The following is a 23,374-nucleotide window of genomic DNA, read 5'->3' on the forward strand; positions in this document are numbered from 1 at the left end:
CCGGATTTCTCTATAAAAAGTCCTCTGGTTTGGCATCCTCCCTTGACAGATGACTTGTGTGTTGCATTGTTTTATCCGATCTATCCTATCCTGTTCTTTACTCGTCTTCGTTAGGAAAGCTCGATATTGTATTGCTAGTCCTCTTCAAGCTGTAAGGACATTATCTATTGAGTCTTTAGAAAGTGGCACGGAGTGGGTTGAATCTGTATGGAATGGATAGTCCTTACATACTGGCACAGTTTGGTTTGTCTTTTACAGAGGGGCACAGAGCGAGCAGAGTCCTTAGTGACACAGAGCGAGCAGAGTCCTTAGTGACACAGAGTGGGTAGAATCCTTACAGAGAGGCACAGAGTGGGTAGAATCCTTACAGAGAGGCACAGAGTGGGTAGAATCCTTACAGAGTGGCACAGAATGGGTAGAATCCTTACAGAGTGGAACAGAGTGGATAGAATCCTTACATAGTGGCACAGAGAGGACTCTGTAGAGTCCATTTATCCATTTCTGAAAGAATATTCAGTTCTTCTGTGTTTATTAGTCGTAAGACGTTAAAATTATATAAATCTTAAGACAGTTTCTTTGAATATTTGATTATTTAATGCAAGTTTTGAAGTATTCAATAGAAATAAATTGACACCGATTTAACGAGAAGCAAATCAACATTATCTACTTAAAATCTCATGAATATTTTCGATTTTAACGAGCAAAGGCAAAGCTAAAAGCGGCACTTTTAAAAAATGAATAATCCGTTTAAAAATTCAAATTAGAAAATAAATATTCATTAATTATCCAATCTTTCATTCAGTTCTTTTCCCTCCCATTTTTACGTCGCTTGTGTTGATAATTCCGAGCTTTTATATACAATCGAACCCCGCTAAAGCGTCGCGTTATATCGAATACTCCTCTTGTGAGTAGACCTCGTTATTGTGTAGCGTTCGTATTGTTCGAGGTTCTTCGATTCGGCGCCAGTTTCTCGGAGGTCGGAAGTATCGCTCTACGTTAAACTGGGTTCGGTAGCGGCAGAACTTTCGATGGCACCGTGCCAGCTCTCGGAATTAAAAATAAACTAAAATATTTACTTATTTATTATATAAATACTTCCCCCCTCTTACAACGAATTTACGTGCAATATAGCGAGAAATAAATCACTCGTTTTTTTTTAATTTACGGGAAGTATTTCGACATATAAATGCCGAAGAGCCAGTTCCTTTTGGCCCAGTCTTAACCCACATACAGGGTGGTCCAAAAGTCAGTTAATCAGCTAAACTGCTGCCGGTTTTATGAAAGTAAACTCATTTACGGTTAGTATTGGCGAGTGTAACCGGAACGGGGGATAAGGTTAACTGACTTTTGGGCCACCCTGTATTAGACTTTCATACAGATAAGTTATTAAAGCAAGAAGTCCAATATTCTAGTTGGGGGGAGGTACTGTGAATGGCGGTGCGACGCCGTGTTTTTTTGGAGGTGGACCATTCGAAGTTTTTCGAGTCAAAAAGTATAGAAAATTCTATTAAGTCCTGCCTTTTTTGGAGGGGTCGCGCCCGACCGAGGTGTGTTTTTCCGGTTTTCTTTACGTGTCCGACAACTAAACTGGGACCGCTTTCCCCGTAGAAAGTCCTTCACGAGGCACCCCTCCCGACGTGGCACGTTGCACCCACGTGCTACTTTGCCCCGTCCCACCAAACCGATCCAATTCAATCCCACCGGTGACCGACCAAACGGACGAATCTACCGAACACTACCGTCGTGGGTTCGCGCTTCGCCGACCCCGCTTGGAATCTTCCGCATTATCTTCACGTATATAGCGTCTAAACATGGCTTTGGGAGCTTCTAGTAGTAAGTGGCTCGCTTAGCGCGTGCCACCCTGAAGCATACTCGAGTTTTCCGCAGAAATTCTGTAATTTCCATCCCATGCAACAATTAATTAAGTGAAGTTAACTTCTTCCGGGGAGGGGGATGAAATCCAATTTAAAGTCGTCGTTTCTGCGACTGACGTGGAGACAGTGGCTAAAGTTACTTTCTTATTAGAGCATTAGCTCTTTAGAGAATAGACATTAATGATTAGAACTAGAAGGGATTCAGACCACGTCCCACGTGAATCGGCTTCTTTAATATTTAATCAAGTAATCACTTCCATTACGGTCCAGATCCCGTAGGGGTTGCTACGACCTTTTCTTACCCCTGTTTTGAGAGCAATGTGTATAATTTCCCCCGAAATATGCACGTGGAAAAATGGGGTGCGCCTTATACGCCGGCAAATACAAAAAAGTTCTCTGTTATATCAAAATCCATTGTTCTCGGTAGGGTTTTTTAGTTCGACAGAACAAAGCCGGATGATACATTGTCTCTACCACTTTCACATTTGTTTTGTCGGGGTCATCTATAATACTCGTTTATCCGTGTTCGAAGTCGTTTATCCACATCGGCTCCCGACACTTCTATAATGATGATGGATTTAGAAAAGGTCCCGTGTTATTGATTTTACTCTAGTTATGTTAGAACGGAACAATGGGCGATAGAGATTTCTAAAGCATCGGAAAAGAACACGCCGAGGCCGTGTTAATCCATCCTGTCAACTGTTTTTTTGGTGTGGAAGTTGTCTTCGGAGGATGGTTTTGATCGATGGCCACGCTAAAACCGTTTAGCTAACTCGAGTGCTCTAACAGTTCACTCCGTTTGTTTCTTTTTAATGCGTTTTACTTACCTCTACCTACCTCGATATAGCGACTGCGTGATGTTTTAGTTCACGTTGTGTCTAATTACCTTCACGCTCTGTCGCTATATGGAGGTAGGTAGGCTGTTTTCTTCATGGAAGGAGGTAGGTCGTTACAAGGAGGTAGGTGGGTGGCTTTATAGAGGGAGGTAGGTTGGTAAATAGATAAGGACGGCTTCTCTACATGAGAACACAATAGCCACAGCGTATTGTGTAATTACACGGAGAAGCTGTAAATGACAGTCATTAATGGGCTTTTTCCTTGATTTTTTTCCCTTTATACTACACCTTCTTGTGTATAACATGTAAGATGTGAACCGTCGACTTTCAACCAATTAGTTTCTTTTGTCCAGATTGACACGGGTTGACTCGAAAGTCTCTATTTATAACAGACGGTTCGGCTCGTTTTATTACTCAATTACAGGGTATGACGTACGCGGGAGCCACGTACGTCATTTCCTCTCACTTGTGTTACGAGGCAGCGTAACACTTGGGCCATCTGCCATGGGGACGTACAGTACAACCCGGGAGGACTTTGCGAGATACTGGGCGTTAGACTGGCGAAGAAAACCAGAAAAACTCCTCGTGACCAGTCGGTTGCGAACCCTCGACTAGTGTAGTATGGTTTTTATCCATTCGACTCCTTAGATTTTTGGATATAAGATTAAGTATTAGTAAAATAAATAAATAAAATGTCGAGTAAAGCGAGGTGTTGGTTGATCCATACGTGGAACACTCGAGGAACAAGTATCTGATGTGTCGAGTGTTTGCACCCGCGGCAAGTAGGTGTTTATTTTCGAACGGTTTCGATTTCTAGTCGAATCTGATCAATGGCGACGTTTGTTCGAGGGAGGGGGAGGAAACGGAACACGAAACGCTGTTTATATTTGCTAAATTTATATTTAATCAAGTGGCAGGACAAATATTAAATATAAACTGTGTCCTGCGTGTAAAATTTAGCAGATTAAAACTAATTTTCGAGGAAATTCGGACTCGGAGGGCTTCGAAACGTCCAGAAGTGTAAAATATTTGGGGGGTCTTTTCTGTGTGTCGGGGGACACGACTTTGTTTACCCTCTTCGAAGCTCAATAACTTCCCGTCCCCTTTGTCGAAAATCTCTGAAATTTGGCAGGGAGGTTTGCGTGTTATGGACGTCGATGCCGTTAAATTTTGGTGGTCAAAGGTCCAGTGGGTGGGAAGATACAGTGGGCTCGCGTGAGGTATCTCGAGTGGGTCAGACGAAGAAGTGTTGCGGATCGGTTAACCGACTTTTGATCCAACCCGTATATACCGAACTGCGTATCGTCGTACAGCTTTAATTTAACTGTATTGACGTTTTCATTAACGATAGTAAACTGTGAGTAAAGTTGTGTAAAATTTACGATTCCGTTGGAAATAAAATTGTAAGTGACGTTATAAATTTTATATTCGTTGGGTTTAAAGCGTGACTGTTAGAAATCTTCGCCTCTCATACATTTTTCATGGCGCTGTAGACGGGAACACGAGACTCGATCGCCTCTTGTGTTTAAAGGGCGACTTTTTTTTATATTGGGAGGAAGCTTTTGAATTAAACGCATTAAAAGTTAAATAATGATCGAGCTTTAGGAACCGGATGACGTAGTTCCGAAAGTGTTTTCGGTATCCAAAGCAACGGGGGGAACTGGCGTGGCACGGCACGTTCGGCTTCACACTAGTGTCTTAAAGTTCCTCTGTGAAACTAGAGTGGGTCTCGACCTCCCTCCAAAATTTATCAGTAGGAACGAGAGCGAATTTCTCCGCTCCTCGCCAATGCCGATCGATCTGACGAAGGTCGTGACCCCTTAATGGGCATAATACTACTATAGTCGTTCTGGCTCCTCTGTGGTAGGACCTAGAATAAGAGGCCCTATCACAGAGGGGCCAGAAGAACCGTTTGACTACGGGGGCCCGTCTTATGTTTCGAATCGAAGCCAAAATTACAGGCCGTACTCAAAATTTCCGCTTTCCTACCCCCCCGTATCAAGTGTCGTAGCTATTGTACGAAATCTCTTCTATAATTAACTCCAAGTGTTGATAATTGAGTAATTAAAACTTCTTTAAAGAATAAACTTGATTGTAAACCCGATATAACGTGGGCGACGAGGTCCAAGAATTAGTTGGAATCTAGACCCCTCTGTAAAGTATGAAGTTCTTATATATAGAGAGAGGAGATAATACCGTATTTCCCCGGTTTTACGCCTTTCGATTAGGGATGAAACTATGACGTCGTTATATAAGGGGGTTTCGCACCGCATCGAAGGCCAGCAGCGAGATGCATCGGGTTTTATAGCGCATTTAAATTATTTCATTTGCGCGAGTGTTCGATGGCGCTTTACGAGGAAGACTCTACACCGAGGTTCGACTGTGTATTAAGTTAATATTAATAGGGGTAAGAAGTTTATGCCAATTTGAATGTTTTCGTGTCGTATTCGACGTACACGCTTCGCTAGTTGGGTTGTGTGGAACGGAATTTATGAATGTTTTATTGTGTTTAGCACACAGGCAATTTGTAATAAGCATGCGCCCGGCTGATCGATGCGACGGATATTTTGGCTTTGAACCCGAAATTTTCAATAAAATTTTATTTAAAAATATGAGGAACCACAGATTAACGAGCGCCTTGAGTTTTGTTGTTGTTAAATAATATGTGTTTGTAATTAAAAATCAATATGGAAATTAGAAAATTTACGCCTAAATTTTCTAGTTTCGGAAGGTGAAATTGGGCAGTAGAGGCTGGAGAGAACGGGAATTGGGCAGCAGAGGCTGGTGAGAAGAGGAATTGGGAAGAGTAGAGATTGGGGAGTAGAAGAGTTGGGCGTCAGGCAGGTGAGAACGGGAATTAGGCAGCGTAGAGGTTTGAAAGTAGAAGAATTGGGAGGCAGAGAGTGGAGAGAAGAGGAGGAATTGGAGATTAAAAAGAAAAATTGGGAGAGAAGACAACGTCTTAAGGTAATTTTATATTGGCGAATTTTGTGAACAATCAGTTTATTCGCGTGTATTTTACCGATAATGCACCAGCGTTTAGTGACGAATGTTTAAGATTCGAATTCCAACAACGATAAAACTTCTGGAGACTTAAAAAAAATAAGAAAATCAAAACGAATGTCTGGAATGGGACACTCGCACGTTCCAAGAATATCAAACACTCCTCTGAAGAGAGAGAATTTCTCCAGAGTTTTCGGTACATTCGCATCGAATTCAGCGAATGTTGGAGCAAGAATTCCAATAGAGAACCCTTCAAAAATAATAATAGAATATAATTTTCAATGCGTTTTCGATAATAATTAGCGTTATTTCGAGGAATTACGGATCTAAAAATATCCACTCGCATTTATTGTTTTCCTGCAGATTCTTTTCCCTCTAAAAGGAATTTAATTTAATTAAAATGTAATTAAGTATTTTAATTAAAAATTGAATGAAGGTACAGGGATGAAAGGACCTCGATATAACGTACTCCCGACTAGCGGTGCCCTAATAAAGCGCCAACGAATACTCCCTTGTCGATTTCTATACTATACGCCGTTATTATTAGAGTCACTTCGGTTTAGCGCCGTACTCGATTTACCGTCCGCTTCTCGGGCGCCAAATCGGGATATTTACTACTATCGCAGATGTTCTAAAGCTTAATTTATTTAATACTGTAGCTTTTACTTATTTATTCGTTAGTGCGATGCGTCGTGACCGATCTTAAATGGAGGTGTTCGTAGGCGCGTGTTCCGAATTTTAATTCGATTGATTTAAAAGTTGCAACAGCGTAGATGGGATCGTTGTTCGTTTGTGAGTAACGAACCGCAATAATTACATTAAATAAATTGTATGCCTACGGGGAACGGCCACGAACCCGCTTGTCAGGAAGTTCTGTGTTCCTCCTCCTCATTCTCTGCACGAATATCTCCGTGCTCTTTCATGGAGGATGAAGATTACAACCCAAGAGGGTGTGGCCAACCAGTGTTCAATGGATGAAACCACTGAATACCTGTTTTCGGTCGCGGGTTCGCGCGTATTTAACATATTGATAGCTGGAGGCATTCCCTTAGCAGATATGTGTTGCGTTGCCTCCTACCGATCCAAGGAGGATGGCTCCTTACCATCCGTTGAAGAGCATGGAAAGAGTCATCACGGACGTAACGGATCCAGCTTTTCCCATCTCATACCCATTCCTAGTGCTTAGTCTCCAGATTTATGCGAGTAACAACACGGTGTGTTGGGAGTGTCAAATGGTTCCACACGTTCGTGTGGATACTGGCAGATTAGGCACTCCGGTCGAATCGATCATAATGGGTAAATCTCCGCAATGGACATAATGGGCAAAGCGTGGTGTTTCGCGTTAATCAAATCCCACGTTCCTCCTCTTCGATGCTGACTTCGGGAGGGATCTCAAAGAAAAACCTCAAAGAAACACAGTGAAGAACTGTCAATTGAACCCATAAGAAGAGTTTTTTTCACTTGTAGTTTGGGGTTTGGGGCGGCGCGAACTCCCAACTACAAGTCACCAGTCTGCCACGTACTGGCTTGTGCGGTACCGAAGCCCCATTAAAAATAAATGAATTAATCCAGACAGTGTCTGGTACACGAGGACTTTGCGGCCATTTTAATAATATAAAAGTAATTAATTAAATGAAAAAAATTTGAAGGTTGGTAATTAACATCCATTTTGCTTTTGTATCGACGCGTATCGATCGAGACGGTGAGACGAAAAATATAAACTTACGTGCAGAAAATTGATCGTTTAATAACGATTATGGATATAAAATTTCCATTTGTTATCCTTGTAAGTCATTTAGGAGAATCCATCAAGTACGAAATGGACTCGAAATTGTTATGCCATTGTGAATCGTGACGTGGTGGTGCCGTTCTGGATTGGATTGTTTGTATACGGCAACGCGACACGTGGTCGATCTGCCGAGGTGGGGGTGCCTCCCGGGAACATTCTATGACACAAAACCTTTTTACCCCCGTTTAACGTCATTGTGACGCATACGCTTTGTAAATAAAAAGGTGCAAGAACGTTGTCTAACTGACATAAAAGTATACTGGATATGCTAAAATGGTTTCGTCTTGCGCGGCGCGTCACACGTGCGGGGTGGTCCAAAAGTCATTTGACCGAGATCTAGCTGGGATTTTGGCCCGTCCCATTTTTGTGAACGGATCGTTTAGAGATTGGCTCCAACTAATTCTCCCGTTAATTCGAAATTAATTAACGAATTACCGAGTGCCATTATTTTAGTCCTTCTCGGGCGAGTTTGATAAATTAATTTCTTGCCTCGCCTGTCCACCTGGAGTTTCCCGGATTTTTCTTCGCATTAGTAACACCTAAATAGGGCCCAGTTTTCTATAGAAAGTCCTCCAGGAGCACCCCTCCCCCCGCCGGCAGATCGCTCACGTGTCGCTTTGCCACGTACAAGCACAAACCAAGCCAAATTAATGCTTATTTATGGGCCTCTAACGCAGTCGTACCTTAATATAGTGCCAGTCTTGTGAAGTAAAAAAAAGGGCATTCGACAATGGTAACCTTTCCTTCGGCGAATGAATTTCTAAATGAGGGATTTTTGCATTGCAAACCGCTCTGAAACCAGTTTTCGGGGCCTGGTAACTATTGAGGTAATTCGGTTTAGCGCCCACTTCGATTTATATTGGGGGCTCAGACAATGGCGCTAAATCGAAGTCTGGCTGTGTGTGTGTAAGAAGCATCCTCCTCCTCCTCCTTTAGGCGCAAAATATAATTTAAACAATAGACATTCAGAAATGCTTGTCGAGTAATTTCACCTGTAAGGTCGTTTTTCGCGGCCAGAAACGTTATGCAAATTGGTGGCCCGCGCCGCATTAAGCGAATCGTGCGTCAGACCGGCGGAGAAAATCGATCGGGCGAGATTTTCAGGAGAATTTCTTGGACAAAAATAGATTAATTTTAATTAAAAATGATCGTGAAATTCGCAATCTTCGCTCTTATTGCTGATTTATGGGGCTAAACGAAGGGGGAATTGGTGTTTCGGCGCGCTTTTCTAACGATTTATGTAGTTTCTGTCTCGTTTTTCAGTCTCGGATAACGTTAATTGGCTTTAAGTCCCCCTTTTTTTGTCCTATAAATCTATTTCTGCTTCGTACGTGTTATTTGAATCCTCTGACGAAAAAAGAAATCAAAGGTTCGGCTTTCTGGCAGATTTGTCGTGTTTTACTCGCGCCGACGTTAAAAGTATTGATGACAATTTGTAAAAACGGGGATATTTAACTTAAAATTTGTGAATATATTCGTATTCTGAGTGTATGACTAGTACTGGTGTCTTCTCTCTCGTGTTTCCTACTGAATACTGGTCGTGGGTTCTCGCTTCACCGACGTAGAGTTTTCAGCGTTTTTCTTGACGTTTCTAACATCAAACTGCAAAGCAGAGGACTTTCTGTGTATGCAGAAAACACCACGTGGTGAGGCCGAGAGTTTGCGCCTCACCACGTGACTTTTTATAGGTTTTCTTTGCGTGCAACAACTAAATAGGGGCCAGTTTTCCACACAAGTCTTCTCGAGTGGCACCTCTTCTTGGTAGATCGTTCGTGTGTTGCATTGCCTTATCCCACCAGTCCTAAAATCTTGTTAGGGTTTCTTCGTTTATCGAGGGCTCTTCAGCCAAAAATTTCCGTCATCTTCGAGCCATTCCTCTCTGTTCATTACATCCTCACGTCCTTAATCCTCACAAGTATCTTCTCTCGCCATTTTATCCTTCTCGATACGAGTCACGTATTGAGAAAGATAATAGACAATAAACACTTAGGATTCGGACAGATTATGGAACTGTTCCGATGCCGCTACCATAAAGTTATTGAAAGTGCACGCGCGAGTCTAGCAGCATCAAAATTTGGGCGCTCATCGGCGGCCAAATTTTGGATTTGGACTTGTTGGGCTAAGGTTTTTCCGCTTTTCTTCGTGCGCCATCACCTAAATGGCCCCGCTCCTCGTAGAAAGTCCTCGGGTGTCATCCCTTAAGCAGATCGCCCACGCGTTGCTTTGTCCACGCTCAATTCCAAAATAATCCTTGCATTCGGGTTTATTGCAATGGGGGAGTTGGACGGGTGCCACCTCGAACTGTGATGATTTCGCTCATTCTTTACGTCCAAATTTAAATACACTGCAAAGTGCGGCGACGGAATCTCGTAGAAATAAGCCGTAAAGCAGGTTTTTGGGGAGGTTTTTTTTTTTTAAAGAAAAATCCCTGTTTTCATTGGCTACCTTCGGGCCAGACCTGTCCAACTTCCCTCAGTTTCGCTTGACTTTTCAGAAAATATTTTTAGCAAGATGGCTTTTTCCGGTTTGGAGAATTGCAATGGAGTTAATGGCGAGGATAATTAGGACAGGTTATTAAATTAATGACGAAAAATTCACTAGAAAATGGAATAGTTTCATTTAAAAATTGCGTTTTGTATAAAAGGATCGAATGGAAACGTAAATGCGGTCGAACCTCCGATAACGGACACCTCCAAACGGCGGCCATTTCTTTTCGTTTTTGAACGAAATCGCACAGAAAATAACCTCTAAACGGCGACCAAACTTCTTTAACAGAATGCTTACAAAATAACCTGACAAAAACGGACACCTCTAAACAGAAACCATATGTTTTTTTCCTCCCCTAAGACATTTGTTCGTACAAGATAAACCTCCTAACAGCGGACACTTTTTTTTATGTCTTCTGCGGAGGTTATTAAATTAACGATAAAATTCCTCAAGAAATCGAACTAAAGGCTAATTACAATCAAATTTAATTAACTCAATTATCGTGTTTTTTTTTTTTTTTTACTTATCAATAATTATCTGTTAATTAAGTTTAAAAACGGCGTAAACATCGGGAAGGTCAGGAAAAGAAAAAAACTGGCCAAAAGTCAAAGTGATGATTGATGCCGGGTTTTTTGGTTTTTTGGCAGGATCAACCGGGAAATCATGCGTGCGGATACTGTGGCCTTCGTTTCTTTCAGGAACCTCACTAAAATATTCCTCTAGAATTAAATTTAGGAAGATCAGAAGAGGGTTCGAATGCCGACTTCCTCCGAAAAACAAGCAAAAATTGTAGATTACTTATTGTAAGCGTTGTAATTAAATAATAATAATAATAATAATAGACTAATAATAACCAGATTTCCGACGCCATCTTGTATTGTCTCTCTTGGATTTTTTGGTGTTTTCGTTTAAGCTCTCGGGCCTTGTACAGTCGATCCCCCTATAACATTGTTGATTTTTCCGTTTTATATGAATTCCATGTTGTACGAGTCACTTAGATTATATAAATAATGAGCCGTTCAGTGCCCGGCACACGTATTTGTAAAATCTAAGTGACTTGTACAATATGGAATTCATATAAAACGGAAAAATCAACAGTGTTATGGGGGGAAGGAAGCGTACGCGTGTCTGGTGTTGTCGGTTTACTTTCGCTTTTCTTTCTTAACAAAATGGCGATTTAGAAAGTGTAAACTCGCACTGGACGGACGCGAAGAGAGATTCCTAATCGCGTGTCTGACGTGTAAACGAGGGGTCGTTTCCCCCGTAGAAAGTCCTCGCCCCCTTTGGCAAACCGCCCGCGTGTCGGGTTACCCGATCCCATTACACCAATCCGGTTCGATCCACAAAGTTTCGATTTAGCGCCGCTATTTTATTTATTAAATCGATTGTAGCGCTAGACAAAGTTACCTGATTAATAATAACTGTATTAGCGTCGTGGTTTGTTCGCCTCTTAAACTGGCGCTATATCGAATTGTCTTAACAATCGGACTGTACATTACGTAACCGGATTTGGAAAGTCACGTGATTTGGTGACGACGGTGCCGTTTGCAAAGCAAATTCGGGAGGGTAGCGCTATATAGAGGTTTAACCTCACCTTATAGAAAGAAAACGTCGAGAAAGGAAATTACAGCGTTTTCATCCTTAGTATTAAAACAAATAATAATAATAATTTGTTACCAAACCTCGAATTAGCGCGGTTGTGAATAATTCCACCCCCGTAAAGCGCCAACGGGTCGTCGTTTATTAATAGAAAGTCTCGTGACTGAATCACATGACTCGATCCCCCAATCGAACTTGTCCTTCAACAGATGGCGTTGTTCGAGTTTCTTCGACTTAACGCCAGACGTACGGCGACGCTAAATCGAGGAATCGGAGGAGTAACCCGGCGATCCGGCAGACTTTTCTCTCGTTTTTTTTTTTTTTTTTAATTCTCCCCCGCACTCGCCCGTAGCATCGGGAAAACTCGAACTTAGCTTTAATATCTTAAACGCACTAATTTCCGTCACGGAGTACGCAGCAAGTGGCACGCCAGGGACGGGCGGTTGCCGTGGAAACCGATTATAACTATTGTTGCTGCAGTGACGTCACGTAACGACCGGTAGTGGCGACGCCAAGCGTTGCCGACGTTTCGTCCAATCGGCGAAGGTCGTTTCGTCGTCTGCGACCGCTCTAAGCCTAACATGCACGATTCAGTTGTCGTCTGTTTACAGGTAAGACTCGATCCCGAAACGGAACGAAGCGACAGAAATGATTAATTAAATTAATTCTATCTTTAGCACGAGGAAGAGAGAAAGGGCGAGGAGTTTTAATAAGAGGCGTTTTTTTTTATTTTATTTCCTCCGTATTAATTCGAGCGAATTAAAGGAATTGCGCGCGTGTTTGCGTGCTTAATACGCGAAATCCGGAAATGGCGATACGGAAAAATGGGGAAAAAATAAGTAGGTGGAAACGTCATCAGATGTTACGTAAAGAGGGTTTTTTTTCCTGTTGTTTCGAAAGAGAAATCGTCGTAGAAACGTCACAGTCCGTCCGTCCATCGATCCGTGCTGTAAACTTCCCGAATAATGGGAAACACGGGTTTATATTTAGCTTCGTTCAATTCGAACTTTTTTCTTGGACTTCACACGATTGAAAAGCTTCTCGATCGAATATTTTTAAAATTTCGAACCGACTGACAGACCTACCGACCGGCTGTACCGGAACCGGTACGATATTTTATCGATTTTTGCAGTTTTGGAACCCGTGGCAATTGCCCGAGTACGAGTGCGGTTCGGGTGATTTTTATTCATTAATCCTTGTCGGTCGTGGTTCTAATTGCGCCGGTCCGAAAGTCGGTTAACCGCCGTAAAGACGAAACTGCCGCCTTATTACGTAAACAGCCGTACCGAATTCGGTACCAGTTTTGTAATAATCGCTCTAAATTCGTTTTACTATTCGGATTCGCAAAAGTATCTGGTTTATACGAACGGTTAAGTGACTTCTGGACCACCCTATACATTAGTTTCTATCTATAGCGGTTAAGTAACTTCTGGGTTACAATACATATTCGTTTCTATAACAGTTAAGTTACTTTTGGGCCACCCTATGTATTATTTTCCATTCATACGCGACAGCGTTTCCCAACCTATTCCACTCGCGTGCGACCGTGTACAGACTTAGGGGTACGCGTACTACCGGTCGAGAGAACAGTTGGTACCTTGGTAAGAGTTCTGTTCTCTACTTGTTTACGTTAATCACGATGACGTTGGCGACTTTATTAATTAAAGGGAGTAAGGGAGGTTTAATTAACGTTGCGTTTATCCGGACAGATAGCACCGTTACGTCACGCTAGCCTTAATCGGACAAATGGCGGAAGAGACGAGACTTAACTTCCTGGACCTGAGTAGAATCAAAATTAAATCGGTCCACCAATTAGAATCGGCTTTACTAAAGGTGGCGGATTTGAAGCTGCGTTCGGAGAAACCGAAGGAGGAGGACGTCTTGATAAATGCTCGATCCTCTAAACGACATTCCACTTCGCCCGAATTTCCGTTTCTGGACCCCATCCCGGCCTCCATGCGCCAGGTAAACATACAGGAAATGTGCCAAGTGGACATAGAATGGAAGATGCTGACTTTGTGTCGACCCGCCAGCAAATTCGAGGAAGACATTTTCACCAGGTGAGAGGGCGCCACGTCCGCCGTTTACCATTGTTTCCTCCCCACTCACGCGCGTTGTTTTCTACCCCTTTTAGATACGTAGAGTTGGCCAAACTGGCGCGTAAGGTGCGCAAGTCGTACGGACAGGTGCCGACGCGCAGCACGCCGTGGAACGTCAGATCGTACGCCAAAGCACGCGTGCCGGACGACTGGGGGGAGGAAAACCTGGGGGACAACGCGCACGAGTTCTGCTACGACTACTTTACCAGGCAGGCGGTGGCGGAAGACGAAGAGGGGGCGGAGGAGAACCAGTCCCTGGACCAGCAGGCGGAGGAAACGGGAGTCAAACGCCGCACCCCCCTCAGAAAGACGACGGGGGGAAGGAAGTCCGAGTCCCTGAGCAGAAAAACAAACCGTTTGGCCGTACCGGAAGTCAGCAAAACGCCCAGTCCCTGTTCCACGCCGGAAACCAAAGCGCGCGGACAGAAGAGCAGGTCCATCACCCCGGTGTCTAGGGGAGCGGACAAGTCGGTGAAAAAGAAGCACAGGAATTCCGTGAAGAAGAAGGCCACAAAGAAGAAATCCAGCGAGGACGTGAGAAAACCCGATTCTTCTTGACCCCCCCTTCCGCCGCCTTGTAATACCTCGACAAAGTATTAATACCCGGCAGCACGTTACGTAATCGCTTTTACTCGTCCAAGTAGTCAACACCGGAATCCCCCGATTTAACGAAGCAATAATAATAACAATAACGAACTTTCCTCATTTCGAATTTAGTGTTCGGTATCGACGGTAGAGGCGCTCTGAATGAATAATATACTTTATTGATTTCTATATAAAAATAATCGATTCTGTAAACACGCGTCGTACAAAAGTACAAAGAGCCAAGATAACAACAACACATTAAAATGAGATTTCACGTTATGTACACGTTTCTTGAGCCGTGGGAAATGGGCAATACGCTCATCGGGCGGAAACCATCTCCATGGGGTCTTCGTCGAATAAATTTAGACGCTCGTACTGCAAAGAAACAGTCGATGAAAACGCGGGAAATTTCGAAAAGGGAGGAAAAAAAAAGGAAACACTACTCACCTCTACTAAAACACCCACCAAAAACCTGTCCAGCTGGCGAAACGCTTCCTTCCAGTGTGCCGCTCCATAAAATGCAATAGTTGCGTCACGACCCGCGTGTTCCATAATTATCTCGTATCCTCCGGGATGCTGCGTGAGTTTAAAGAAGAGAGGGGCGTTAGACGGATACGGCGAGCGTCCCCCTTCCCGCCTGTACTCACCTCCGACAAGAATGAAGTGACGTCATACACCTTGTGCCCCACGATTACCCAGCAATCGTCCGGTTCGCAGTGCGTCGCCACGTCGGCCAGGCGGTAAAATCCGGGGGTGACGTCCAGATCGGTCTTTTCGCATCCCTCGTTCGGTCGTCCCTCTCCGATCTCCAATTGTAACATGACTGCAAAATAAACAATGGAAGAGAGAACGTCCTTGCCAAGGTGCTTTTCATTGTTCTGGGAAAGTGTTTGGCAGGGCGCTCCTTGTAACCCGACACGTTCTGCCACTTCCTTTCTCAGATCGCGACCTCTGACATGTCCCCCCCGTTGACCGCCACCTCTCGTTAATTTTTGTAACGAACAATAAAAGGGAAACTTGAGAAAAGAAAAATTATTATATATATTTATGTATACACATATATAGACGCCGCCGCCGCCGCCATCTTTCTCGGTGAGCCCTTCCAGAAGGGTAGATTTACTCTCCGGCTGCACTTTTTAATATTAAAGGGCGTGATATATACGGACGCTTCGGTAACCGTGACAGCATCCAAGATGGCGGACGAAACCCGATAGTGCCTCCTCCGATTGGTGGAAACCGAATCCTCACGTCACCGTTCGGGTGCGGCGATCATTGGTCGGTGGCGAAAAATACCATTTGAAAACGGTTAGACAAATATTTACGCTCGCTTAATCACTTTCACCGGGTTTTTTTTCCAGGCTAAATTTGGAATGCGATTCCCGATTTTAGAGTTTCCTGTTACCTTCCGCCGACCGGAGAGACGGAGAGGGTGGGGCCTACCCTCCCCCGGCGGCCACACCGGCGCCTCCCCCCCTGCGCGGGGGTACCGGAGAGTCCTTTCGGACCGGGTGTGCCCCGCCGCCTGTTGCGTAACCGGCAACAAAAACAGGCGGGAGCGAGAGCGCGATGTTTATTTTGAATCGTTCCTGTCCACTTCCCACCCAAAATCCGCTCGCCGCTCTTGGCAAGGCGAAAGCGATTTTCCTCAAGGCCGTGACAAAATGCAAAAATATCCGACCCTATATAATTCCCTCCCATTCGTTTCCTCCGCTCGGTTACGTAGCTGCGGCTGACGTCACGCCAGCACCAAATTCTGTTAACACAGTGTGGGTATAAGATCGGCGGTGACTTTGCGAGCGGCGTGAGATATCCCAAGGAAAGCTTACGAGTCGACAATATGCCAGGATACTGGAGACGACCCCTTTCCCTGATGTACGACCACAACTATCGCTACGGCACCGGACTCTACTCGGGTGCCCTGGACGACGTGGAACGCAAGTATCGCCAGGCCCTTTTCCGCGCTCACCTGGACTCCAACCGACCCTATTACGGTTCCTACGACTCCTACATGTCGCCCTCCAAGCTTTACTGGCCCTCGACGACCAGCGTCAGGCGGGGACCGGTCAAAAAGACCTACTACTACTACGACATGCCCTACTACTCCTTCCACTACCCTTCGTACTACTCGTCCTATCTGTCTCCCTACGCCTATTCCTACCGTCCCTACAAGTACTACACGCCCACGTCCTACTACTATTACAGCGATCCCACTTACTACTATTACAGCCACTACTATCCTTCTAAACAGTGGTCCTACCCGGGCTACTACGATCTGCTCGATTACGACTACGATCTGAAGAAGTCGAGTTCGACCTCGAATCTTCGAAGATGCTACTCGATGGACGACCTGAGCTACAAGAAGAGTGACGATTACTGGGTGCCACTCTCCTCCTATTTGTACCGCTCGCCCTCGGCCACGGATCTGACCGAGTTGGACCTCAAGAGCAAGAAGCGCTGGAGGGAACTGGACGAGCTGGAGTGGCAACTCAAATCTGGCAAGCTGGACAGCTACAGTTCCTTGGTTTGGGCCGACAAATGGTAAGGATTTCTATTGTATCGGCCGCGTTAAAAAAAGGCAGAAAAACCATGAGAGGGGGGGAAAGTCGCGCTCGCGGATTTACTCTTCCCAGCAAGTCGCGGGAGACCGGAGGGAAAGGCGACCTTCGAGGGGGGAAGGAACGAATACCGGAAAGGAAGAGAAGATTTGTTTGGCTGAGCGTCAATCGACTGAGTCTTGCTCGTATGTGGAAGTCGAAATTTCCGCTCGAGACGTGGGCCAGGAGTTAAAAATATCCCAAATTCCGTTCGAGTGAGACGGCGGCGCGAGTTTAGCCTTTTTGCAAGATAAATTTCGTGTGTGTGTGTGTGTGCGCGCGCGCGCGCGCGCGCGTCCGTTTTTGTTTGTTTGTTTGTTTGTTTGTCTGCGCGTGCGAGCGCGCGCGCGCGTTTTTTGTTTTTTTTTTCGCATGTTCTCAGAGATTTGTTTTGGTCTTTCTAGGAGGCCCAGAAGTCGGCTGTCTCGTTGGCTCTAAATTGTCCAAGGACACCTGCGCTCCACCGACGCTTCGCCGAAATCGTTTTTAAAATTTTCTTGTTATAAACTCTCGAGAAATTCAAGTTGTCTGAACATTTTTTTTTCTTTTTGAAAAAACAAATAATGTAGTTTGTTGTTTTTTCTGGCCAACGGAGTAAAAATTCAAAAAAAAAAATCTCTCAACCCTCTCGTTTCATTGGTTTGTTCTTTACACTTTTTTTATTTATTAACGCACCCGAATGAGACACTCGTCAACAGATGGCGTTACGTAAGAGAGACTGTCAACCCCGAGCCGACCTTGCCGCATCAGGTGTTAGCCATTTTGGCAAGATTAGCTTTCTTCTCCGTGTTTGGTTGGAGAGGTTTGGAGTTTGGTGCCGTGCCAAAATCGTCAAAAAATAAATAAAAAATAAAAATAAATATATAACCGTCCTGGATATATCCTTTACCTGAACGACTTTCGGCGTCACCTTCCTCCACCCACGTGACCCGGGGCAGGTGTTGAGGCACGCCCGGATTTAGCGCCAACACGAGCGGCGAGAAATGACTGTATTTTTTTTTTGATGTTTCTATCCCCGACAGCCACGACTTCCAAACCAAAATTGACTCGCTGACCAAGCGCCTGAACGAAGCCGAATTGGCGGTCAAGGGTGACGTTTACGGATCCGGAAGTAAATTCCAATCGGATCTGACCGAATTGGCCTACCAACTGGAGGGGACGTACCGGCAGAACGAGGAGCTGCTCAAGGTGATCAAGAAGCAGGCCAAGCAGCTGACCGTGAGTTCCGACTTGATTTACGAACGCTCCGACGGCGCCTGCGCGTTCGCCGTTCTCCGCTAACGCTTGCTTGTGTTTGCAGGAGCTGCACTCCAACTATGATGGCGTCAATCAGCAGATGCAGGAGGCAACCTTCTACCTACAGAATTGTAGCGAAAAGTGTCGCTGCCTGCAGAAAGAACTGGACGAACTGCGATCGTCCGTCGGTACCACCGAAAACGTGAGTTGAACGCTTTATTAGCGTATTTCTACACTCCGTTATTGCGCCCGTCTAAACTGTTTCTTTCCCCCCAGACGATTCGAACTACCACATACGTCTACTGAAGCGCCGACGTGACGCCATCTGCTGACGAAAACAAAAAAAAGTTTATGCACGTGATTAAAAAAACAACATGGCCTCTCGAGTCCGCTCGGAGTTACAAACAGTTAAAATAATAATAATAATAATAATAATGGAATCGCTTCGTTCACTGCCACAGCTTTTGACTGCCATTTCGAACGCAAAGTTTAGAAGCTAAAAAAAAAGTTTTAAATTAGTCGTGATATGTTTGAAATAAAAACAATTGAGATAAAAGTATTGCTTATATTTCCTTTATCTGACTGTTTTATTTTTATAGAGATAACACCTCCTATCGTACTTCAACTGATTAATGGCAGAGAGGCGGGTCATGTGATTCCGTGCCGCCGATTTCACGTGGCATGATAACAATTCCGCACCGGCGTTCCGGCACGGGACGGGCCGGACGAGTTTGAACTTGTCGGAAGCGGCTCGTTGCAAATCGCTCGGGTTTACTGTGACGTCGCTGGTGCGTCCGAACGCGAGAAATAATCCGGAGAATCTTCGTGTGAACGAACGCCGGGTGATGCCAAACGCGTCGTTGGCCGCACAGATGACGGCGTTACGACACCTCCGACGACGCGCCGTAATCTAAATGTTGGACCGCTGCGAGGGGGTGACGTCACTCGATACACACCGGGTGGGTTATTCCCTTACAGAAAACAGTTGGCAAGTGCCGCCGGCCGTTTACCACTCCGCACTTCCGATTTCCGAGTTCGTTAGCGCGACAAGATGGCGCCGCTTACGGGGCGTCACCTTTGTATCTTAAAATAAGCGAGATGCCTGCGTTAAAAAGGGTTCGATTCTCTTACCTTTTGTTTGAAACGAGCGCTGCCAGAGTGATACAATAAAGTTACGATCGCCTCGGTTTATATACTCGCCGATTACGTTACGCAGCTATCGCTTCCTGCGTGACGTCATATCAGTATGGCGTGATTACGGCCGAAGAGACAGGAAGCGAACGAATTCCTGGTATATCTCCGCTTCTGTTTTTTAAGTGTTGTTCGTTACCGAAAATAATCTGGACCTTCAGGAGGACTCCTTGTTTACCGAAGGGGATAACGACCCGTAAACAAACAATGCTTTATCGGGGAGTTAGCAACGGGCAAACGTTTCTTATTGGCTTTATCGAATCTATTCGGGTTCGGGGGTCAAGGTCAAACTGGTGTTTATCCGCGGGCGAAAAAATTCCATTTATAAACAGCAAAACGATTCATCCGTGCGAATGGCATCCAGGATCTCGCCTGTCGCCGCTCTCGCTTCGAAGGCGGCGGGAATTAATAATAATAATAATAATAATAATAATAAAACATTCTATTCCATTCCCTCAATTATTCGGCGTGCTTTCCGTTATAATGTGCTTGTCTCTTATTCGTGGTCTTTTTTTAAATATAAAAATACGGTAAACTTGTAACATTAAATTTAACAAAGAATTCAAATTACTGTATGTCGCTGTATACATAATTTCACAATAAAGTTGGCACAGGTGGCGTCATTCATCGCCTTAGGTCTACACACGCTCAGCATTCCGGTTAATCTGGCACCTGAAAAGTAAGTCGAATTAACGAGAGTATAGTGTATGAAGTGGCCCAAAAACCACTTGACAATTACGACAGGCGGCAGGTGACTTTATTCGTCGCTGGGATTTAGGTCCAAGCACACTCGGCAATCCGGCATTCCGGCTAATCTGGCGCCCGAGCCGAATTAGCGAGAGGCGGTTAACCGACTTTTGATACACACTGAGCCGGATCGCGGGCGGTTTTAAGCAGAATTTATCGCGTGACGGCGAAGAAATTCGATCAAAACTCTGAAGTGATAAAAAGAAAATCATGTCTTGCAAAATATTTACATACTTTCAAGGATTGCATCATCATTATCGATAAGGGATCATTCAAGTGTTACGTCAATAATAATTGAATGGAACACCATAATATAGGAGGGAAGAATTTGTTTGTACGTGACGATTGCTGAAGATGGCGGGAGGGAGGGCGAATCTTTGATGACGTAAGATTGCACCCGCCGTTTCTTTTTCTTCCCAATTACACGGCAAATTTTGTGGTAGGATGAGTGTATTATTATTATTATTATAGCATTCTTTCAGTGGCGCGTTATAGCTTCGTGGGGCCCAAGCAAATTTGAATTAAGAGGGATCCTATGGTAAAAAAGGGCGATTGACTGGGGCCCCTTCTCAATCGCCCTATTTTTTAAACCATAGGATAACGCGTCAACGCATTCCTTACATCACGCGTCATTCGAATTACTTCGTTTATTTCTAGAAGAATTTATATTTTCTGATGCGTCGGGCTGCAAAACGAAGATCGCCATGATCTGGCAACACTCGTCGCTGTCTCCATTTTAACGTCATCGAATAACGCCGTGTTGCCAGATCATCGCGATCTGGCGACTTTAAATTTCCTAATAAAATTATTATTATTTAATTTATACAATTTATTAAAATTCACCTTTAGATATTAAACGAATAAAATTAATTTCTCAAATATAAATTTATTTATATATATATTTTTAAATATGGCGGATGTATTATATGGAAAGCCTTCCCGAAGAGGGTGCTGAGTGACATTTCCGCCATCTTTCTATTTCGATACAGAGGTTTACCGGATTATTGAGAGTGTAAATTTACGTAGATTTAATATTTTCGTTAGTATAAAATTATACACAGAGATACAGTAATTGTAAGTTTAAATTCAATGTAATAAATTCATAAAAAAAATAAGAAAAATTAATAAGAGAAACATTATAAAGGGGTGTGCCGGATTATCAAGAGCGCACTGTATTAATTGTATGAGAACCTCAAAACGAACACCGACTATGACGTAGCTTTATTACGTCACACTAATAAGTGAGGTGAAGATACTTTTACTCGGATTTCGTGTTTCTTCTGAACTTGTGAATTTTAGTTTACAATCGATTGAATTAGGAAACAGTTTCCCGCATAAAGCGATAATAATACCGCTTTATTCGGGTTTTTAAACTGGTTTATAACGTTTATCCTTATCACAGTTATATCGGGATGTAGCGTTATATTGAGTAGTAAATTACTGTAAAGCCAGAGTTACGTCACAGCGCCGTATCATTTACCCATCTCTCTACCATATAAGCAAGACAAATGACGTACCGTACTTCGTATAAAACGGACTCTGTGTTATAAGACTCACCCTATATAACGCTATCTTCGTAACGGTCCTGTCTGATATCTGTGTTTATCACACGTAATTCCTAATGAATCGTAACTATGCAGAAATCTTATCTGGACAAACATTCTTGTGACTAATTCCGTCACAAGGATGATATTTTTTTTTCTTTATTTTGAGGTTATAAACTTTATGTCATCTGTAAAATGTTATTCTAAACATCAAAAGGCGAAGTTCTTGATCTATCTTAAGCCAATAATTCACCCGCATTTCTAAGTTAATCCTACAAAAAAAGTCGCGATTTAACGCGGAGGAATTCTTCTGGCAATTGTTTTAAATTGTAAACGTGTATTAAGTTTTTAAAAAAACAATACAATAATAGCACGTGCTATTATTACGTAATCGATTCCGGTGTTTCAAAACACTAAGCGACGTCACGCGTCGAACGACAAATCGTACGATATATAAGACAATAACGAAGACGGGTTATAAGAAGGGGGGTCGAGACGTCTGACGTCACCAGTCGATTTTCCTATTTAGCGTGTTCGTTCGTTTAAACAACTCGTACGTAAACACTTCGAGCGCGTGTAAACACGATCGTAACTAGTGAAATGACGTGTCTTATTATTATTGTTTACAATTATTTAGAAACACACGGTTTCAGGTGTAAATTAAATGTATACCAGCCTAAATTAGTACAGCCTATACACGTAAAGGTATCTGTCTTATATTTAACTTAATATACAAGTCGACCCCCCTATAACACTGTTGATTATTCCGTTTTATATGAATTCCGTGTTGTACGAGTCACTTAGATTTTACAAATACGTGAGCCGGGCACAGAACGGCACACGTATTTGTAAAATCTAAGTGACTCGTACAACACGGAATTCATATAAAACGGAATAATCAACAGTGTTATAGGGGGTCGACTGTATATCATTTTTCCGAGAGTTGTCCGGTGTTTAAAAACAAGAAGGAATGGAAGCCTTGACCTTTGACCTATGTAGAATACTGGTAGTAAACAAGGTCGTAACCATAAAAATACACAGTAATAAGAATAATAATATAGAGAAAATCGTCAGGAGAAGAGGAAAGTATCACGGGTTATGTCTAGTGTCCGCCGTATACGGGTGACACATTTAGTTATCGTTAAAAACATATTGGGAGAGCACGAGACTGGTGTTTAGATAAGATAGATTCAATTTGAATGAATCATCCTCCCCTAGTAATTGCTTAATTAATAACTTCGTAAGGGGGAGAGAAATGTTCTCGGTACAATTCGTTTATGTATACTACTATCTCGGGGAGGTCAAGTGTTTATCTCGATAATTATCACTAGATTAATATGTATAATTTCATAAATAAATATATATTATATATATTATCGGAAAGTTGCGGTTGCAATCACATGATAAAGGTTGGTAGATAATTTACTCGAATGTATACAAGGTACGGTGTACCAAGGACTCGTTTCCTCGTCTTCTCGGGTCGGATAAAGTAACAAAAAATGACGTTTTATATAGAAAATTAAGCGTAACGGTTTATTAATGAAGTCAATGTTAGTAAGGGTTTTAACGAGGAGACGTCTTAGACGGGTTTCCTTTTGCGTGTTCGGGTGTTAGACTAAAGAGGTGTCTTCACAGAGTCAATTTGTACAAAAGCAGTGTCTCTAGAGGGTCAATTCCATACGCAGTATAAAACCGTTCCATCGAGTACAGCACTTACAATGGTGGTTTTACATCTTTGGTACGCCTAAGCTCGAATCGTTAACTGGACTTCGCATCCGACAAGATCCAAA

At 43.5% G+C, this 23,374-nt stretch overlaps 4 protein-coding genes across 5 annotated transcripts in view; 3 read left to right on the forward strand and 1 right to left on the reverse strand.

The window, feature by feature from the left end:
- Positions 1-10,857, forward strand: part of LOC111619546 (NADH dehydrogenase [ubiquinone] iron-sulfur protein 6, mitochondrial-like) — a 37,711-nt gene extending 26,854 nt beyond the window's left edge. Inside the window, exon 4 of the mRNA XM_023361290.1 lies at positions 10,637-10,857. Coding sequence (XP_023217058.1) covers positions 10,637-10,699 — 63 coding nt within the window. The 3' untranslated portion in view covers positions 10,700-10,857. The remainder of the gene's footprint in view (positions 1-10,636) is intronic.
- Positions 10,858-11,929: 1,072 nt separating this feature from the next.
- LOC111619553 lies at positions 11,930-14,479 on the forward strand. Its single transcript, XM_023361304.1, has 3 exons — positions 11,930-12,199; positions 13,298-13,648; positions 13,723-14,479. The coding sequence occupies exons 2-3, from the start codon at positions 13,335-13,337 to the stop codon at positions 14,243-14,245; spliced, it is 837 nt and encodes a 278-aa protein (XP_023217072.1). The 5' UTR covers positions 11,930-12,199; positions 13,298-13,334; the 3' UTR covers positions 14,246-14,479.
- LOC111619554 (cytochrome b5-like) lies at positions 14,432-19,533 on the reverse strand. Of its 2 annotated transcripts, XM_023361306.1 has the most exons (4): positions 19,234-19,533; positions 14,920-15,095; positions 14,720-14,848; positions 14,432-14,647 (listed from the first exon to the last, which is right to left on the reverse strand). In XM_023361306.1, exons 2-4 carry the CDS (start codon positions 15,091-15,093, stop codon positions 14,591-14,593), a joined length of 360 nt encoding a protein of 119 aa, XP_023217074.1. In that variant the 5' UTR covers positions 15,094-15,095; positions 19,234-19,533; the 3' UTR covers positions 14,432-14,590. The 2 variants fall into 2 exon arrangements, with proteins under 2 accessions (XP_023217074.1, XP_023217075.1); XM_023361307.1 differs by lacking the exon at positions 19,234-19,533 and having other exon boundaries at positions 14,920-15,125.
- LOC111619550 lies at positions 15,955-18,538 on the forward strand. Its single transcript, XM_023361299.1, has 4 exons — positions 15,955-16,810; positions 17,889-18,084; positions 18,167-18,304; positions 18,379-18,538. The coding sequence occupies exons 1-4, from the start codon at positions 16,110-16,112 to the stop codon at positions 18,406-18,408; spliced, it is 1,065 nt and encodes a 354-aa protein (XP_023217067.1). The 5' UTR covers positions 15,955-16,109; the 3' UTR covers positions 18,409-18,538.
- Positions 19,534-23,374: the final 3,841 nt, after the last annotated feature.

This window comes from Centruroides sculpturatus, unplaced genomic scaffold (genome assembly GCF_000671375.1).
Source record: "Centruroides sculpturatus isolate CEXI.00-Female unplaced genomic scaffold, Cexi_2.0 scaffold179, whole genome shotgun sequence".
Classification (NCBI taxonomy): domain Eukaryota; kingdom Metazoa; phylum Arthropoda; class Arachnida; order Scorpiones; family Buthidae; genus Centruroides; species Centruroides sculpturatus.

Excerpts from the sequence above, each read along its gene's own strand:
- LOC111619553 (XM_023361304.1), top strand. The coding sequence starts at position 13,335 with ATGGCGGAAGAGACGAGACTTAACTTCCTGGACCTGAGTAGAATCAAA. Across the intron at positions 13,649-13,722 it reads GAGGAAGACATTTTCACCAG|ATACGTAGAGTTGGCCAAAC; the intron begins GTGAGAGGGCGC and ends TACCCCTTTTAG.
- LOC111619554 (XM_023361306.1), bottom strand. The coding sequence starts at position 15,093 with ATGTTACAATTGGAGATCGGAGAGGGACGACCGAACGAGGGATGCGAA. Across the intron at positions 14,849-14,919 it reads TCACTTCATTCTTGTCGGAG|CATCCCGGAGGATACGAGAT; the intron begins GTGAGTACAGGC and ends AAACTCACGCAG. Across the intron at positions 14,648-14,719 it reads TGGTGGGTGTTTTAGTAGAG|TACGAGCGTCTAAATTTATT; the intron begins GTGAGTAGTGTT and ends GTTTCTTTGCAG.
- LOC111619550 (XM_023361299.1), top strand. The coding sequence starts at position 16,110 with ATGCCAGGATACTGGAGACGACCCCTTTCCCTGATGTACGACCACAAC. Across the intron at positions 16,811-17,888 it reads TTGGTTTGGGCCGACAAATG|CCACGACTTCCAAACCAAAA; the intron begins GTAAGGATTTCT and ends TATCCCCGACAG. Across the intron at positions 18,305-18,378 it reads CCGTCGGTACCACCGAAAAC|ACGATTCGAACTACCACATA; the intron begins GTGAGTTGAACG and ends CTTTCCCCCCAG.